Source organism: Streptopelia decaocto (assembly GCF_964273445.1).
Source record: "Streptopelia decaocto genome assembly, chromosome: 4".
Lineage (NCBI taxonomy): Eukaryota > Metazoa > Chordata > Aves > Columbiformes > Columbidae > Streptopelia > Streptopelia decaocto.
Genome location: NC_138658.1, coordinates 45,286,487 through 45,305,583, shown reverse-complemented (window position 1 = coordinate 45,305,583; position 19,097 = coordinate 45,286,487). Strand labels below are relative to the sequence as shown.

The 19,097-nt window shown below is 35.9% G+C and overlaps 1 protein-coding gene across 3 annotated transcripts in view; it reads left to right on the top strand.

Moving 5' to 3' along the window:
* FAT1 (FAT atypical cadherin 1) overlaps window positions 1–19,097 on the top strand; it is a 111,649-nt gene that overhangs the window by 78,374 nt on the left and 14,178 nt on the right. For all 3 annotated transcript variants that reach the window (XM_082051730.1, XM_082051729.1, XM_082051731.1), the window contains exons 10-18: window positions 2,481–6,548; window positions 7,179–7,375; window positions 8,059–8,212; window positions 9,647–9,880; window positions 11,247–11,636; window positions 12,980–13,194; window positions 13,605–13,742; window positions 14,061–14,204; window positions 16,376–16,573. In XM_082051730.1, the coding sequence (XP_081907856.1) occupies window positions 2,481–6,548; window positions 7,179–7,375; window positions 8,059–8,212; window positions 9,647–9,880; window positions 11,247–11,636; window positions 12,980–13,194; window positions 13,605–13,742; window positions 14,061–14,204; window positions 16,376–16,573 (5,738 nt within the window). The remainder of the gene's footprint in view (window positions 1–2,480; window positions 6,549–7,178; window positions 7,376–8,058; window positions 8,213–9,646; window positions 9,881–11,246; window positions 11,637–12,979; window positions 13,195–13,604; window positions 13,743–14,060; window positions 14,205–16,375; window positions 16,574–19,097) is intronic.

The following is a 19,097-nucleotide window of genomic DNA, read 5'->3' as shown; positions in this document are numbered from 1 at the left end:
TGTTTGTTGATAATTTGTTTCAACTGTAGACATGTAAAAAAACAGATATAAAGAAGAGGGCAGTACAGGTCCGTGTGTCATATTCTGTGGCATGTATTTAAGATGCAGCCTCAGAACAATTAAAACTACAATGACAAATATTCATGTCTCTCAGCCAATTATATGATCCTTTAGATAGAGTTGGACCATTTTAGTAGTAGTAGAAGAAAAAGCAACATTTAAACCCTTAAGAGAGATATGTTCTGTAGAAATTACAGAAGCATTACATTCATATCTAAACAAAGCATTATTTTTTTGATAATGTGGTATTCTGTGGCATAGGCAATGCAAGAATTTGATGACAAGAGTAAGAGCCTGAGATAAGCGCTTTCATGTTTAGCACAATGTGAAAGAAAAGATCTTAAAAATAACGTACCTATCTCCATATGCTTAACTACTAAATAGTCACAGGTTTTAAACTTTCTGATAGGTTTAGGGGTTGCTTTGCATGGTTCACTGTGGCTGATTTTAAATAGTGGGACTGCTATTCTAGCTCAGTAAAATGTCTAAGAAATTCTTAATAGCTGGTCAATTTGTCATTAAAGCTCCTTACAGATTGCAGGACAGAGAAGGGCATTAGGTACTGCTGCTTATTTTCAATGTCTGAATTTGCCTGTAAGAATGCAATTCAAATGATGGCAATTTTGAATAATATGAAAACAGGGTGACATTGACTGAGTTCACTTACTAGATGGATGTGAGTTCTGGTTCAGTCCTTTAAATCTAGATACAAGCCTGCTATTACCAAGGTCCTGAACTATTTAGGCACTATAACTAGAAAAAAAAAAAAAAAGGATACTTTAACATTACCTTTGTGCAATATTACTTTCAAGATAGAAGGTAATTTAAAATAAAAATCCTAGTAACCAGCATGAGAAACTATCTATTGAAGAGAGCAGTAGGTAAAAAGTTAGTCAGTTACTGTTGCATGCAAGATGATATGCACAAACGTATTTTTTATTTGACATAAATTGCTTTGTAAAGCCTAGGATTTGTATACTGTAAATATTTTCCTTTTCTTCCTCTAAAGTGTTACTTTGATATGAAAACATACTTTAACACTGTATTAAAATGAAGCTGTGACTGTTATACTCTGAAGAGAATGTATTTAAGTGTCTCATAAGTTGCTTAAAATAAGTTTGTTTTCTGTTATTTGTAGAAATATTATCGTTTTACTGATGTCTGTGAAACTTCTCTTTGCCTTTCCTATATCAGTAGTGCTTGTTTTATGAATGCCAAAACATGGCAAAAAAAAGTGTGTACATGCTGTCTAGAAAGAAGTCACACCCTGTTCTTTTATTTTCTTCTAGTCTTTTGTAGAAGTAAATGTAAGACTTTCTTAGGTTTGTTTTACAGGACTGTGATGTACTGTGAGGTTAAAGCATTTTAACTGATGTCCTAAGCATATGGAAGGGACATTCCTTAAATGTTTGTAATGGCTGCTTAGATTTGTAATGGGATATTCTAAGAATGCCACTGTGTTCAGAGCCTCCACTAAAAAAAAAACCCACAGAAAAAAACACCAAAAACCAGAAAAGCTCAAAGAACCCCACCATCTTGCCTACTCAGAAGTTCGTAATGAATTTTTCCATGCTGAGAACATAGTAATGCAATTTTTTAAGGAAGTAAAATGTTAAATCTTATATTTAGCATATAAGCTGAATATTGTGTGTAGTGAAGTTCAGGTGTATCTGGTTGAAAATATAGAGAAAGCAAGTGTTTATCAAATGGTAGCCTGTAGTCCTCAGCAGGTAGTATTTTTTTTTCTAATACTTTCACAGGGAATAATTTGTCTATGTATTAAAATGAAGTTAGAGATATAGGAGAGATATAACTATTCATCCAATTCAGAAAGATTAATTTTCGTGGAGCTGTTTAAAGTATACACGCATAAGCAACTAAGGTTCACAAGTGTGAATTCATTAAAACACTTTCTTTTTAAAAGTAGTCTAGTTATTTTAGATCATAAAATGTAACTTGTATTTCACTAATGTTAACTTCTGAATATAATTTTCTTTCAGCTTTAGTAGATATTTAATTTGGCTAAAACATGAACTTGATGGCAAAGATTATTTGGAGAAAATACGTAATTTATAATGTTGAAACTTGCAAAATACTTGTTATCTTTCTGAGGTTTTAAAATGGAAAATTGAACACATTTTTTGCATTTATTTTCAAGGCTTCTGTGGCTTTGCTAATTATGTTTTATGCAATGTTTCTACAAGTAAACTTAGAATTAGTGCTAACTCTTGATTACAGAAAGCTTTTCAAAGAGGCTAACAAATATTTGTTAAACAAAGCTAAGAAACTTTAATATTCTCTTCATTCTCATTATATTATCTCTTTAAATGTACAGCTAAATAAGCAGTCATCCTTTAATAAGCAGTCATCCTTTAATTTCTGTATACATTTTTCTTAATTACTTTTATTTTTCTTCACAGGGAATATTGGAAATTCCTTCTTTATAGATCCTGTATTGGGTATGATTAAAATTGCAAAGGAATTAGATTGTAGTAAACAGGAAGAATACAACCTGATGGTAAAAGCTACAGACAAAGGAGACCCCCCAATGAGTGAAGTGACCTCTGTGCATATATTTGTTACAGTTTCTGATAATGCTTCACCAAAATTCACAGCCAAAGAATATTCTACGGAAATCAGTGAAAGTGCCAGCATTGGCAGTTACGTTGGAATGGTTACAGCATACAGTCAATCTTCTGTAGTTTATGAAATAAAAGATGGTAATATAGGTGATGCCTTTGCTATCAACCCAAACTCAGGTGTCATTGTTTCTCAGAAGATACTTGATTTTGAAACTTTGCCTGTTTACACTCTAACTGTTCAAGGAACGAACATGGCTGGCTTGTCAACTAATGCAACGGTTGTGGTGCATCTTCGGGATGAGAATGACAATACACCAATTTTTATGCAGGCTGAATACACCGGACTCATCAGCGAATCAGCTTCAATTAACAGTGTGGTTCTGACTGACAAGAATATCCCATTAGTAATTCGAGCTACAGATGCTGATAAAGAATCTAATGCTTTGCTTGTTTATCAAATTGTTGAACCATCTGTCCGCAAATATTTTGCCATTGATTCTAGCACTGGTGCCATTCGGACAGTAACGAGTCTGGACTATGAGGAGACAAATATTTTCCGCTTTTCAGTGCAAGTACATGATATGGGGATACCACGTTTATATGCAGAATATGCAGCTAATGTAACTATTTATGTAATTGACATCAATGATTGCCCTCCTGTGTTTTCAAGAGAGTTGTATGAGACATCCATTTTGGTTCCAACCTATAAAGGCGTGAAAGTCATCAGCGTAAATGCCACTGATGCTGATTCAGGCATTTTTTCACAATTAATTTATTCAATTATTGAAGGCAACATTGGAGAAAAATTTTCAATAAACCCTAAGACTGGAGATATAATAATACAAAATACAACTCAGTTAAGAAGCAGATACGAATTAACAGTGAGAGCATCTGATGGAAGATTTGCAAGCACTGCATCTGTAAAAATTAATGTGAAAGAAAGCAAAGCAAGCCAGCTGAAGTTCACACAGAGTTCTTACTCTGCAACAGTGCAGGAGAATTCTACAGAGGCAAAAACAATAGCTGTTGTTACTGCTGTAGGGAATCAAATAAATGAGCCTTTGTTTTACAATATTATAAATCCAGACAGCAGATTTAAAATAAGCCCAACTTCAGGAGTTCTTTCAACAACAGGAATACCATTTGATCGTGAACAGCAAGAATCTTTTGATGTGGTCATAGAAGTGACAGAGGAATATAAACCATCAGTTGTTGCACACATTGTAGTTAAAGTCACAGTGGAAGATGTAAATGATAATGCCCCATTTTTTGTCAATCTTCCATATTATGCTGTCGTTAAAGTAGACTCTGAAGTAGGCCATGTTATTCAACGTGTCACTGCAGTAGATAAAGATACAGGCAGAAATGGAGAGGTGCATTACTATCTCAAAGAACATCAAGAACATTTCCAAATTGATTCCACTGGTGAAATCTCACTGAAGAAGAAGTTTGAACCAGACACAGTAAATAAGGAGTATCTGGTCACAGTAGTGGCAAAAGACGGAGGAGACCCTGCTTTTTCTGCTGAAGTTGTAGTCCCAATTACAGTTATGAGTAAAGCTATGCCAGTTTTCGAAAAGCCTTTCTACAGTGCAGAGATACCAGAAAACATTCAGCTCCATAGTCCTGTGGTTCATGTACAAGCAAACAGCCCAGAAGGACTTAAGGTGTTTTACAGCATCACAGATGGAGATCCTTTCAGTCAGTTCACCATCAACTTCAACACTGGCGTTATAAATGTTGTTGCGCCTCTTGACTTTGAGTCTCATCCAGCCTACAAACTGAGTATTCGAGCAACTGACTCCCTAACTGGGGCGCATGCTGATGTGTTTGTAGACATAATAGTGGAAGACATCAATGATAATCCTCCTGTGTTTACAGAGCAGTCTTACACTGCAACCCTTTCTGAGGCATCTGTCATTGGAACATCAGTTGTACAAGTGAGCGCTACAGATGCTGATTCTGGAACAAACAGGGGGATTTCCTATCACTTGGTGGAGGATAATAGTGAAAGTCATGACTACTTCCACATAGACAGCAGCACTGGACTCATTCTTACTGCAAGAACTTTGGACTACGAACAGATTAAACAACACAAGTTACTTGTAAGGGCCATAGATGGTGGCATGCTGCCCTTGAGCAGTGATACTGTTGTAACTGTTGATGTAACTGATCTCAATGATAACCCCCCTCTTTTTAACCAATTGCTTTATGAAGCTAAAATTAGTGAACTTGCTCCCCGAGGGCATTTTGTGACATGTGTGCAAGCCTCAGATGCAGATAGTTCAGATGTTGACAAGCTGGAGTACTCCATTCTGACAGGCAACGACCAAAAGAATTTTGTAATTAATAGTAAAACTGGTATTATCACCATCTCAAACCTACGCAGACAGGCGCTAAAGTCACATTATAATCTTAATGTGTCTGTTTCTGATGGGGTTTTCAGAAGCTCAGCCCAAGTCCATATAACTGTAACTAGTGCCAATATGCATACCCCTGTTTTCAGCCAGAATGAATATGAGGTTGAACTAGCTGAAAATGCTCCATTGCGTACTTTGGTGACTCAAGTGAAAGCAACAGATGAAGATTCTGGTACATATGGCCACGTCACTTACCACATTGTGAATGACTTTGCCAAAGACAGGTTTTATACCAATGAGAGAGGGCAGATATTTACCTCTGAAAAGCTTGACCGTGAAACACAAGCAGAAAAAGTAATTGCCATTAGTTTAATGGCCAAAGATTCAGGAGGAAAAGTTGCTTTCTGTACTATTAATGTTATACTTACAGATGACAATGATAATGCTCCTCAGTTCCGAGCAACAGAGTATGAAGTAAATATTGGATCTGATGTTCCACGGGGTACTTCTGTCATTAAAGTCTGGGCATCTGATGCTGATGAGGGTACAAATGCAGACATCACATATGCTATTGAAGCAGAGTCTGAAAATGTTAAAGAGAATTTGGAAATTGATTCATTGTCTGGTATAATTACTACAAAAGAAAGCTTAATCGGTTTAGAAAATGAATTTCTGACCTTCTTTGTTAGAGCAATTGATGGTGGATCCCCCCAAAAAGAGTCAGTTGTTCCTGTCTATGCTAGAATACTCCCACCAGAAGTGCCTCTTCCAAAATTTTCAGAGCCGTTTTATTCCTACACTGTTTCTGAAGACATTCCAGTTGGGACTGTGATAGATGTTATCAAAGCAGAGCATAATCAGACTTTAGTATATAGTCTGATTAAAGGGAACACTCCTGAAAGCAATAGAGATGATTTTTTTGTGATTGACCGACAGACTGGAGCGTTGAAACTTGAGAAGAATCTTGATCATGAAACAACTAAGTGGTACCAGTTCTCAGTTCAAGCACAGTATGCAAGTGAAGATTATAATGTTGTTTCCTCAGTAGAGGTAAGCATTCAGGTAAAAGATGCAAATGATAACCAACCAGTTTTGGAGTCCAATCCATATGAAGCATTCATCGTAGAAAACATGCCAGCTGGAACAAGAGTCATCCAGGTTAAAGGAACTGACTTAGATTCAGGACTCAATGGGCAGGTTACTTACAGCTTGGATCCTTCTCAAGAACTAGACACTATAGAGTCTTTTACCATAAACATGGAAACTGGCTGGATTACCACTCTCAAAGAACTTGATCATGAGAAACGAGACAAGTACAGAATCACAGTGATTGCATCTGATCGGGGTGAAAAAATTCAACTGTCCTCTCTGGCTGTGGTTGAAGTTACTGTTACGGATGTGAATGACAATCCTCCACGCTTTACTGCAGAGATATATAAAGGAACAGTCAGTGAGGATGACCCTCCTGGTGGAGTAATTGCCATCTTGAGTACAACTGATGCGGATACAGAAGCAGCCAATAGACAAGTTTCCTATTACATTACAGGTAAATCTTTTCTAGTAATGTCAGAATAATCATTTGAGTGGTCTGGGAATGATGTGTGATACAACTTAATCTTCCAAATTATTGAAAAGAGGTGGAAACTATAGAGCTGCAAGAAAGAATGTGTCTTAAAATTAATATTAAAAACTTAAGGGGAAAAAAATAGTTTTAGAAAACAGGTCTTTGGCTTTCTGTTTCACGTGTGCTTTGCTTAAAATGCTTTCCTCCATTTGTTGTTCATTTATATGTCAAGTTTTATTTAAAAATATACTTACACTGAAATTAGTGATGTAGTTAAAGAACAAACAAATTTCACAAAATAATAGACTATTAATTTCCAGTGGAGTATTTTATTGTTTTTGTTATTTAGCATATGTCTTGATATATCTATAATGCTACATGAATTTGTACATTGATTTTCGTAGATTCTATTGGCTGCAGTTAATTTTGTTGTATGAGCATCTACTGGCTATTTCTATAATACCTGGAAAATGAAGCTATTTCCCTATAAAGCCACAGAGAGTGGCTGCTTATTTGCATTTACACTTTTTTCTCTTTAGCTTTAACTTCATGTTGGTAGAGTGATAGTAGCAATTTCTAGTCTTTAATTAAATGTTTCTTTTTGTATTTCAGGAGGTGATCCCTTGGGACAGTTTGCTATTGAAAATATACAGAATGAATGGAAGGTCTATGTCAAAAAGCCTCTGGACAGAGAAGAAAAGGATAATTACCTTCTAAATATTACAGCTACTGATGGGACCTTTGCAACTAAGGCTGTGGTGGAGGTTAAAGTCCTTGATGCTAATGATAATAGCCCTGTTTGCGAAAAGGTAGGCACAATCTTGTATCTTCTGTCTCCAGCTGCTTCCATACATAAAGTGTAAACTTTCCCTGAAATTGCTTCTCAGGAGACTGACAAATAGCTATTCCTTTTAAGTTGGTAACAGAAACTTGGGCTATTGCAATAGAGTGCTGTCAAAGAGAAGTTATTTCATGGACAAGTTTCTTAAGTAAAAATCCAAAGAAAATTCTGTGATGTAATTTTGACACTTTGTGGATATTTTAAGAGTATGAGGAGAATTGTACATTTCTTTTGTGTTAATGCGTAGTTCTCCAAATGGAATTGTTTCAGGCTGCAGCCATTAGAGTTCATGTGCTCTATTTTCTGAAGGAAGCCAAGTCTTGAAGAAGGCCGCATACCATCACTTAGCTGATGTATTTGTGCATTTCCTGTGATAAGATTTGAGTTCTTAGCCATGCAGTGATACTCAAGACTTCCTGTTCCTGCAGTATTAGTTACCTATCTGAATATAATTTAATAAATGTGAGGTAATTAATTAGAAAATCATGCATACTTTTCATTTTCAGGTATTTCATCCTCTGGTTCACTTCATATGTTACCAAACATTCAAACAAGATATTATCTCATCTGTCCTTCCTTCTTCCCCTCCCCTTTCCAAGCTGTACTTACTTCATATGTCTAGTCTTTCAATGTAACTTTAAAATCTTACAGGCTTTATACACTGATTCTGTTCCTGAGGACGCCCTTCCTGGCAAACTGATAATGCAGGTATCTGCCACAGACGCAGATATTCGTTCCAATGCAGAAATTACTTACACACTGCATGGCACAGGAGCAGAAAAATTCAGGCTCACTCCCGACACAGGTAATAATGCTTTACACATTATACAAAATTCCAGCCATCACCTTGTTTTATAAAATGTTTTATTATTACATTAAGACATACATAAATGTCAGCACTTTAAGCTTTCCATTAAGGGTTAGTTTATTATATAACTGTTTAAAATGTGAGTTTCTACTTCACAAATACTAGTAATATTTTAAATAGAAGTCTGGGAAAAGTCAAGTATTTTAATGTATGAGGAGCTAAAGAGTAAATAGGGTACTTAGACCAAAGCTAGAAACGTCCATGCTGAAGTGACTGGAGTAAAAGTATGCGCTAAATTTTGTACTTTTTATATTCATTGTAGTAGTAACAATAATGATTTATAAACTGAAAATACCTTCTTTCAGCTTTTCTTTGCCATCATTTGGTTTGGCTTATTAACTGGGATGAGGCTAGATGGAGCAACAAATTTCCTTTCCGTAGTAAACACCAAAAGTGCCTCCAGTTTTACTAGAAGCATTATATAAAATGAGATGAAAGTTTAACTTGTTTGACTTTGGCTTTCGTGGCATTCATGTCTTCTGGATTATAATATAGGCCAAAACTGATGCCCAAATCTTGTTTTTTGCAGGCTGTAGTAGACAAGCAGTAGGAAGAGAGTAGTAAACAATGTAGAAAAAATTAAATACAATAAATACAAAGATATAGTGGGAATGTGAAGAAGGAGATTAGGATACTTCAGCGGCAAAATGAATAAGAAGGATCTTCATGGGTTTTTTTGACTTTGAATGTCACCTGTGTGCTGTGCTAGCATGTCGTTACATAAATTCAGATTTAGTAGGGCTAGAATACTCATAAACAATAATTCAGAATACTGTTCTTAAGTGGTTAAAAGAAGGCCAAAACTGATACACTTTATGCCTGTCATAGTGTTTTCTGTCATGCTGGAAAAAAATTATGTGCTAGACTTCTCTGTAGTAGCAAGTTATATTTGATAGTGTGGATAGTTCTGTTTATTAATTGAATGTTAGAGGAGGAGAATCAGCTCAATAGCTGTAGAAGGAACACGACTAAATAGCTCAGGAAGACTATATGTAGATTTTATCTTGCATTTTGTTAAAGGCAAGAGTTCTAATATTTTAATTTTCTTTACATAAAAGCACGGATTCCTGCATGAATACACATTCTCTTTCTGCAGAGTCAGGTAGTCTTTAGCTAATTTCATAGGCATTTGAAAAAAAAAGGCAAAGGATTTTAGTAATCTTTTAAAGCAGAAAAGGCAGGCCACTGACACTCTTTACCCAAAGTGGAGCTCATTAGTGCAGTACAGCTGTTGATTTAGCCACTGATGAAATTATCCTCAAAAAGAAAATGGTTTAGTTTTTCTGAGTACAAAAATTTTAGAGGAAAACACGTGAGAGATACTTAAGTCTTGCAACTCACATCAACTTATGCGTGTTATTCTTTTTGTAGGTGAACTGAAAACATCAATGCCACTTGATCGTGAGCAGCAAGCAGTCTATTATCTACTAGTGAAAGCCACAGATGGAGGAGGAAGGTTCTGCCAAGCGAATATTATTCTGACTCTGGAAGATGTGAATGATAATGCCCCAGAGTTCACAGCTGATCCTTACTCCATTACAGTATTTGAAAATACAGAGCCCAAAACCCTTTTGACAAGAGTACAGGCAACAGATGCAGATGCAGGTATGCATTCTTTGACCAATACTTTTGTCACATTCTCGAAGTTACAGTAATGTTTACTTAGCCTTATCCTGAGAGGTGTTAAGTCTGTCAGTGGAACTGACAGGTGTTCAGTACCTCTCAGGATTAGACTCCTGAAAGATAAATCATGTAACACCTGACTTCCATGTGTGAGTAGCTTGGAAAACATCCCTTTTGTGTCTCTGCAAAAGAGATGAGGGAAGAGACAGACAAAATGTTGGATATTTTTAGTGTGATAAGCTGTTAATATTATTATGGGTTATGTCCATCCTTTAAAGTAAAAGTGTAAGTAAAAGCAATATCAAGCCATGTCTGTTCATGTAAATGTGCATGCATAGATTTTTGAATGTGTGCTTCCCAGGATAACCATTGCTGATCATACCATTAAGAGAACCCTGGTTGATTGTAGCTTTCTGTATTTGCTCCCCTGTTACGACTTTTGCTACCTCTTTATCTTCGCTGTTTGGTTACAAGTATTTAGGCCAACATGGACTGAAAATGATATTAGAAAGAGTTTGTTCTTAGGCTTTTTTTGTAAGGAATACAACAGCATAAGGTCTTTTTAAAGGTACATGCTTTCCATTTATCATCAGTTTATTAATCAAATAGTATTAATTAATAGTTGCCACAGTAGTGTGAAACAACCAGCCTGCTTTGTGCTGTGGTAAAGCTAGATTGCTGAACTGGAAGGTAACAGACAGATGTTCTCACACTTTACTAGTCTTTGAGGCTCAGGAGGAGCAAGATGCTTGGCCCAAAAACCTATGGGGTTTTTGTTGTGTGTTGTTTGGTTTGGGTTTTTTGTTGTTTTTTTGTTTGGTTGGTTTTGTTTTTGTTTTGTTGTGGCTTTGGTTTGTTTGTTGTGTTTTGGGTTTTTTTTTTAATACATAACAGGAGCATAATTTCCGGCAACATTTAATTCTGGGACATGGCTCTTAAATAAACTTACTGGGATTGAGTCTAGTTATTCGATGCAGCCTAACTCTCCCATATACTCCTGTGTTATTTATAAGCCTGCTAAGCAGATGCTGTTGTTCTAAAGTTAAAATTAGATTTATGTTACTAATTTCATATTAGCTAGTACTGTGACTGAAGCCGAACCATGCTTCATGGTTTTTGTGTGGCAGAAAATCAGTGCAGTGAAGTGTTAGCTTAATTTTTTAATCAGTTTACATGTTTTGGAAATCATTCTGCTCTTCACAAGAACCTTTAACTCTTGCTGAAATTAACTTTAACATGAATGATAATATTTAGCATGTGTGTTTTATTTTTATAGCTATCAGATCTGTTATTATGTTGGTGTATTTTAATGGGTGATTCATACTCTGTAATTGTTTTCAAAATGCAGGGATGAACCGTAAAATCCATTATTCACTGGTGAACTCTGCAGAGGGCCAGTTCTCTATTGATGAATTTTCTGGAATCATTCGGTTGGAGAAGCCTTTGGATCGGGAACTACAAGCTGTGTACACTCTAACTTTGAAGGCTACAGATGAAGGTTTACCTAGAAGACTGTCTTCAACAAGTAGTCTTATAGTTTCTGTTTTGGATATAAATGATAATCCACCTGTATTTGAGCATAGGGAGTATAGTGCAAGTGTATCAGAGGACGTTTTGGTTGGAACTGAAGTTCTCCAGATCTATGCTGCAAGCAGGGACATTGAAGCCAATGCTGAAATCACATACTCAATAGTCAGTGGGAATGAACATGGAAAATTCAGCATCGATTCAACAACAGGTAACAGAATACAACTATGAATATCCTTTATGCTAACCAAGCACAGTGCCATACTGTGTTCTACAGTAATTCAGCCAAATAGGTTATATATAATATGTGTGCTTCATCCTGGATGTAAAGGCAGTTGTACTGTCCACCCATTGTGCCAGCATGCTTACTAGAGGAGTGCAGTACAATGCAAAACAGGGACTTTATTGCTGCTATTTATTGTTACTTGGGTTAGATTCATTGAGCTGGCAAGCATAAGGGTTTCCTAGCTGGAATATTCCCCACCTAGGGCCAGAAAGACATAGTTCTGTAATGATAGAACCATAATAGACTTTTCACAAAAGCTATATAATCAGAATGAGCGGCCAGACTTGGTAAAAGAAAGGTCAGAAATTCAGTTGATTGGAAAAAATAGTAATTGGTCCACAAAGACAACAATTATAGAGGAGTTTGATATGGCATTAAAGGGAGATTGGAATATTTTCTTCAGTCATATATCCAGCATGACAGTGGAGATTTTAGGCTTACGTGTTAGTCAGATTTAGTCTCAGGAAACATTTAGGTTCTGTGGAGAACTTTTCCCTATTAATGACAATTCTTTGTTAAAAATCAATATACACCTCAATTCTAGTTTTGTTTTCTTATATAGTTCTTTTTCTAGAGTTAATTTCTAGTGACACTTGTTGTTTCTAAATAAGTTTTCTACCGAAAAGTTAATAGTAGTTAATTATACCAGTGTAATTTAAATTATAATTCTTCCAGCTGCTTTTTCCAGTGTGCACACTGGTACTATGGTGTAGAGGTAGCTTACCAGTTCAATTTCTTCACATATTTGAAAGAAGGAAATGTGTTCCACTTTTCCAGCAGCAAATCAGCATGTATGTTAGGGACTACACTATCTTAACTATCCAGTTAAAAACTCACATTTTAACTCCGATATTTCTATAAATCAAAATTCATGGTCAGACTTTTCTGTCAGTACCTCTGCATACTCCATGCCTGACATTAATGCTGGTTGCAAGGAAAGTCAAGTTAATGGTCATTTCATATTTTTGGTTAATTTTAATTGAAATTTTTTAAAAATACTTTTTTTAAAATTTTTTTTTTTAATTAAAAAAATGTGAGCCGGGTGGTTTTAAATTGTGAATCCCTTGTGGTAATGGCAGGAACTTCTCATCTTTTTACTTATATGTGTAAAGCCTGATCATTTCACTGTTTAGCTCCAACTTTTTACGGTGATAAATCAAGCCCTGAAGAAGCTGAGTATTTGTCAGACCAAAACCAAGAGTTGTGATGTATAATACTACGAGTAATAGCAGAGTTTGTGTGAGGTTTTTGTTTTTTTCTTTCCCTAGGAGCCATTTTTATAATCGAGAGCTTGGATTATGAAAGTTCTCATGAGTACTACTTGACAGTGGAAGCCACAGATGGAGGCACACCTTCCTTAAGTGATGTTGTAACAGTGAACATTAATGTAACAGATATCAATGACAATACTCCAGTGTTCAGCCAAGACACCTACACTGCAGTAATCAGTGAAGATGCTATACTTGAACAATCTGTCATTACAGTATGTATTGTTTTTTCCTTTGAAATACCCTGTGACGACAAACATGATTTTTAGTCTTGAAGCAATACATACTGATTTGAACATGGACATAAATGAATAGATAAGTTTGCCACTGAGTGAACTGAAAATTTATTTTGAAAAAGTTTCAGAACCAGGGACTTGAGATGCTATGGGAAAGCAGATGATATTTTATGATATATTTGTGTTCTCCTTGTGAGAACATGACTTAATTTTCAGAAGAAATTCAGGGAAGTAAGTGATGTTGGTGTGTTCTGTTCAGATGGCATTTCTCCTGCGAACTGTGAAATGTGTTAGACCAAAACAGTTTTGCTCATCTTCAGGATGAGTTTATCTGAAAGATGATAAAGTCTATTTTAACCTGTTTTAAATGAGACTGTAATTTCCCTTAGGTTATGGCAGATGACGCTGATGGACCTTCAAACAACTGCATTCACTACACAATTATAGATGGCAATCAGGGAAATCCTTTTACAATTGACCCTACTAGGGGTGAAATAAAAGTGACAAAACTTCTAGACAGAGAAAAGGTAAGTTTTTTATGCTTTCTGAGCAGTTTGGATTAATTTAGCTGTACTTAATCGATGACCACAATTTTTTGGATTATATTTGTAAATTGCCATTTCAAGTATTCCCAAATTAAGACAACTATAACAAAATGAAAGCATCTAGTTATGTCCATGCTTTTTGGGGAAGGGGCATCTGCGGCAGGAAGAGAAAGGATTAAATATATGAAAGCAAGTTTTATTGGGGGGTGGCAATAAAATATTTCTTCCTTAAAAGGAAAGCTGAGTTTGTTATTCTCTGCTCCTCAGTGGATGTTTGAAATTTTTTTTATTATTTCTTAGATTTCAGGATATACCTTGACAGTTCAAGCTTCAGACAATGGAAACCCACCTAGACTTAACACAACCACAGTTAATATTGATGTTTCTGATGTAAATGACAATCCTCCAGTATTCTCAAAAGGAAACTATAGTGTTATCATTCAGGTAAATACAGATAGTGAAGTAATCAAATCCGTAATATTATAGGAGTGTTAATTTGTGACTTTTCAAATTCTGCAAGATATGCTAAATCTAATGCTTCAACTTTTCTGTATTTTTAATTTATTTAAGGTTATCAGTGAGACTGCTTATCTGAATAAGTGTTAAGGGTTACAAAATTCATATTGTGCAGTCTGTTTAGAAACGTAAGTTGCAAGTTGAGTATGTTCTTTTTTTTTTGTGTACTTCATGTGTGTATGTGTATATACGTATTATATATTGCATTTATGTTTATAACATTCTTAGCATCATACAGATCAGTGAAAATACATAATAATTTTGCTATTTCTTTTTAATCTTGGAGTTAGTGCTTTGAAAGAGATACTTTAGGTATCTGTGACTGTGAAGCAAGTGTTGTGCACTCTGGCACATAGTTCAGGAGTTAAATCCTATTGGCCTCCCCTGGGATCAGAAGTAGTTAAAACAGGAGTAGTATTTCATATTGCTACATACCAATCCTTTGACTTATTTTGCACCTTAGAATGGTAGTAGTGGGTCAGATTCTCAAATGGCTGGCATGCACTTGCCTGATTGAGAGGAGTCTCTGCTGAAGCAAAGATGGCAAAGGCAGCAGCTGTACTTCTTGTCTTCCCAAATCCATTAGAGAATAAATGGAAGGGAACAAAGGAATTGCTGTAAAACCTTTATACTGGTAACGTGAGTGAGCTCAATCCCTTGGGTCCTTTTGCTGTTGCTGATGCCTGACCTTGTACAATAGATAAGTGGGGATCAGGCAATGTTATTTGGTGCACTGTACCATCCTAACACACCCCCTCTGTTTGAGACCATGTACTTGATTTGTAAAGGGAGCTTTCCGAAAGAGGACGAAGTGATTCATTGCTACCTAACATGTACAGAGTATGCAGGTAAAATGTCCTGGATCTTACTTTTCCTTTTAAAAGCAACAGATACATACATTTGTGTGCCATCAAAGCTATTTTGTTTTCCCCAGTTACAGTCTTTCTTGAACTGAATGTTAATTAATGTATCCCCTTAAACTACAGACTATATCCAATGTGTGTAATGTTTCCCTTACTCAATTAAAAAGGAAGACCTTGTGTTTTATAGTTCATTCATATCAGTCTCTCCTAGTATGAAGGTAGCAGAGAAGAAGCTAGAGGAGTTGCCCAAGAATGCTGGTGTGCATTTCCTGATATATTTGAGATGGACATACTTGTACACAGTTGGAAATGTACTTAGCTGTTACAAAAATCAAATTATTTTGAATATCCAGATGTAAATATTTGTATTTTAAAATGATGGTCCTTGTCTGTTTTCCTGAAAGGGGAAAAAAGCTTCAGCTGCAATATCTGATAGTTAACCTGACTTACTCTCTCGAAAACAAAGAGTATGCTTGTTATTAGGAGGTTTCACAACTGTGAAAGAATAGCATTTTGTTATTGTTGTACTTCACAGTAATGCTTCTACTTTTTATTGCATTTAAAGTATGTATAGATATTAAAAATCTGGTAAATACAATATATCACAAATATTCTGGGAAAGGTATTAGAAGTGCTAGATAAGGTTGTGTGTGTGTATCAGGTACATGATACACCAAAATATGTAAAGTGTCTGCGAAACCTCAGGCATCCTATGTGATGCAAACTTGAAGGGATTCTGTCATGCAAATTTTAAAACGTGGATTCTGTATGTAGCAGCCATAACTGTAGTCAGAACACTAATTAGGGATTCAAGGGCTAAGGTGGAGGAGTGTGTGTTTCTAGTCCTCCCAACAAAGGCATTAGATTATTCTCAACAGGAGTTTTAGCTAAATTTGAAATCTTTGACTTAGTAATTAATCTACAGTAATCGTAATTCAGACCAAAAGTGAAAAATGTAAAGTTTCAAGCCTGAGCTGCTTTTAAAGCAGTAAAACAAAGTTTAAAACCCCCAAGGTTTAAAAATGTACTGCCTTTCTCCCTTTGCTATTTTCATTGTTGTTCTCAGAAGGTAGTATTTTTTCCTTAAATAATATTGTCATTCTGATTTCTCTTATACTGATTAACTGGTTGGACAGTAATTTGATGTTTGTTTGTTTTTCTGTTGTGAAAATAAATCAACATCAGGCTATATCCTCAATTATAGTAAAACAAATGAATTGTATTACGCATTTACAGGAAAATAAGCCTATTGGATTTAGCGTGCTACAGCTAGTGGTGACAGACAAGGATTCTTCTCACAATGGCCCTCCTTTTCTCTTCACCATCCTGAGTGGAAATGAAGAGAACACTTTTCAGATTAACCAGCAGGGAGTACTGACAACAACTGCCGCTCTCAATCGCAAAGTGAGGGATCACTATTTACTTCATGTTAAGGTAGGATGCACTGGCTCTAGGTCTTTTGTGTTATTAGTATAAGTATTTAGTTAACTTGTCCCACTCATGCCCAGTTCACCACTTTTTCCTACCTACACCTTTTCTTTCTGTTACAAGATCCTGACATGCCAAGTAGTCATCTGAGGCATGTCCCTTGTAGTAACATCTTCAGAGACAAAGTCTGCTGGTTTAAATGGAAATCCACGCAGCTGTAACAATAAGCTTAATTAAACTCACAATGAGGGTAAGGTGTAAGTGAAACGTTAACTGTGTGAGTGGTCCTGAGAAGTCCTTTGCTTTTCATGTGGGATGCTGGAAAAGCCAGCAGGGACAGGTCCCTCGAGCCACCTACTGTTGGCTGTAGGCTTCCTTTAGCCACTGTCGCTTTGACCCTTGAAGCTGTGAGCTGGACTACACTGATACAATGGAAACAGGGATATTTAAAGTTGCACATTATGGCAGTACTGAAATATTTTTCTATAGTGCCACATTCTTTTACCATTGAAACAATTAGCAATTGAAAGCATCTTTTTAAAGTACGGAAAACCAGGTCAGTGGACCTTTGTCGTAGCATTGAAACTTGCAGCACAGCACTTGGAAATCTCAGAATCTTGCAGTGGAAAACACAGCATAAAACATAAAAAATTACTTTGAGTGCTATCATATATGCCTACGTTTGCCATTGTTCTGAAAAAAAAAAAAAAAAACAAAACCAAAAATACACACACACACAAAAACCAACAACCAAAACAAACCAAAAAGGCAGACCGTATAAAAAAAATCCAGGTTACATGAACATAGCTAAGTTCTCTAAAATACTTTTTTGTAACCTGATGTAAAAAAAGTTCAAGCCCATTTTTTTTAATCTTATCCAATCCTTTTTAATTCAGTTATAAATTAAGCAGCTGGGAACTTGAAGTCAGTAGGCTAAAAATAGCTGGCTTTAGTTCTTAAACTTCATTTCCAGATTTGTGTTTTAAGAAAAAAATCTTGCCTTTACTTTTACATGAGGAATTTATTTCAATCTCTAATTGTTCTCATATGTAATACTGCAGACAATTTCTGGGTAAACATGCACTTGCAGAGCTTTAGAGCAGTACTGTCTGCGTGAGTGTATATTGAATTCTGTCCACATTAGGATAATAATCGTGGTGTATTTACATAAAGGCTATCTTTCTTCTTTGGAGAAGGAAAAAAAAAAATCCCACAGGTACTGTCATTTGCTGGTGTAGTCACTAAAGCATGTTATCAGGAGCCATCAGTATGAGAACCAGCATAGATAAAGCTTCCATTTAAATGTAGTTCAGTTTAGTGCTTAAGGACTGAGATGAGGAAAGGGGCAGGGAGGTATATCATTTCTCTGTTAGCCATTTTTTTCTCAGTAGTGATCTGCTAATTAAAGTGGGACAATGACTCTGTTGGCCATCAGTGTAATACAAGGTTCCAATGTTTCATTTTATATTTTCTCTAAGCAGTAACTAATTTCTATTTATTTTGTTTCTAAAACATATTCCTATGAATGTGTGCACAGGAGATTCCCTGTTCTGTGTAGACTGTTCCACTGTCTTTGTCAAATTTCATGATTTAGCTGCACCTTTGGCCCTTCCTGTCGTGCCTGCCTTTTCTTAAGTATGGGGTGCCTACTTGACACCTTCCTCTGGGTGGAACCATGCAATTCTTTCATTTCCAAGCCACTTGCCAGGCTGTAGGATGCTTGTAAACAGCCTCTCAGTACGTCAGCCATCTTCTCTTCAGCACAGCACTTTAAAAGTGCCTTTTTTTCTAGGGAATGAATAAGGGCTCTTTTAATGGCATCCAGGAGCTAAACAAGTGTCTTAAATCAAATGTACTCATTTAGAACAAAGGCTTCTCATAGATTGGCAACCATTAAAGCAGACTATACTAATGTGCATTTTTGGGATGCTGTACTACCCAATCTCAGTATTTTGGACCTGTGTAATCCCTTGATTTACAAGTTCTCTGCTTGGATTCTGGAAATACGTCTTTTCATTGCCATTTATCATATTATACTATGATAACTTTTTTAAATAGACACAGTGCTATAATTTGCTATTATTCTCTCCTTAGTGAGTCACTGTACATGAGCATGAAGGCATCTAAGACTAAAACTAGCATTTCCATATCACAAGACTTCAGTTTCAATGATACACACAAAAACAGATACATGACTTTTGTGGAAAAACATTCTTCCCCTGTTCATTTAAAAGAATTATTTTTCAAAGATAGTAGCAAGGCACCTTCTCAAATTTACACCATCTTTAATTTCTGCACTTTCATCTTGCAGCTCACAACTTAATGGCTCTGTATGATCTCTTGATACTTGTTTTTGTGTTTTAACTGACCTCCACTGGCGTGCTTTTCAGTATTGACAACTTTCACCTTAGTGGCTTTCTGAAGTGATTGTTGAGGCGGAGGTTTTCTTATGTTACAAGCATACTTTAATTGGAAAAAAATAAAAACCACAGACCACAAAGAACCCCTCCCATACACACTGCACATACTC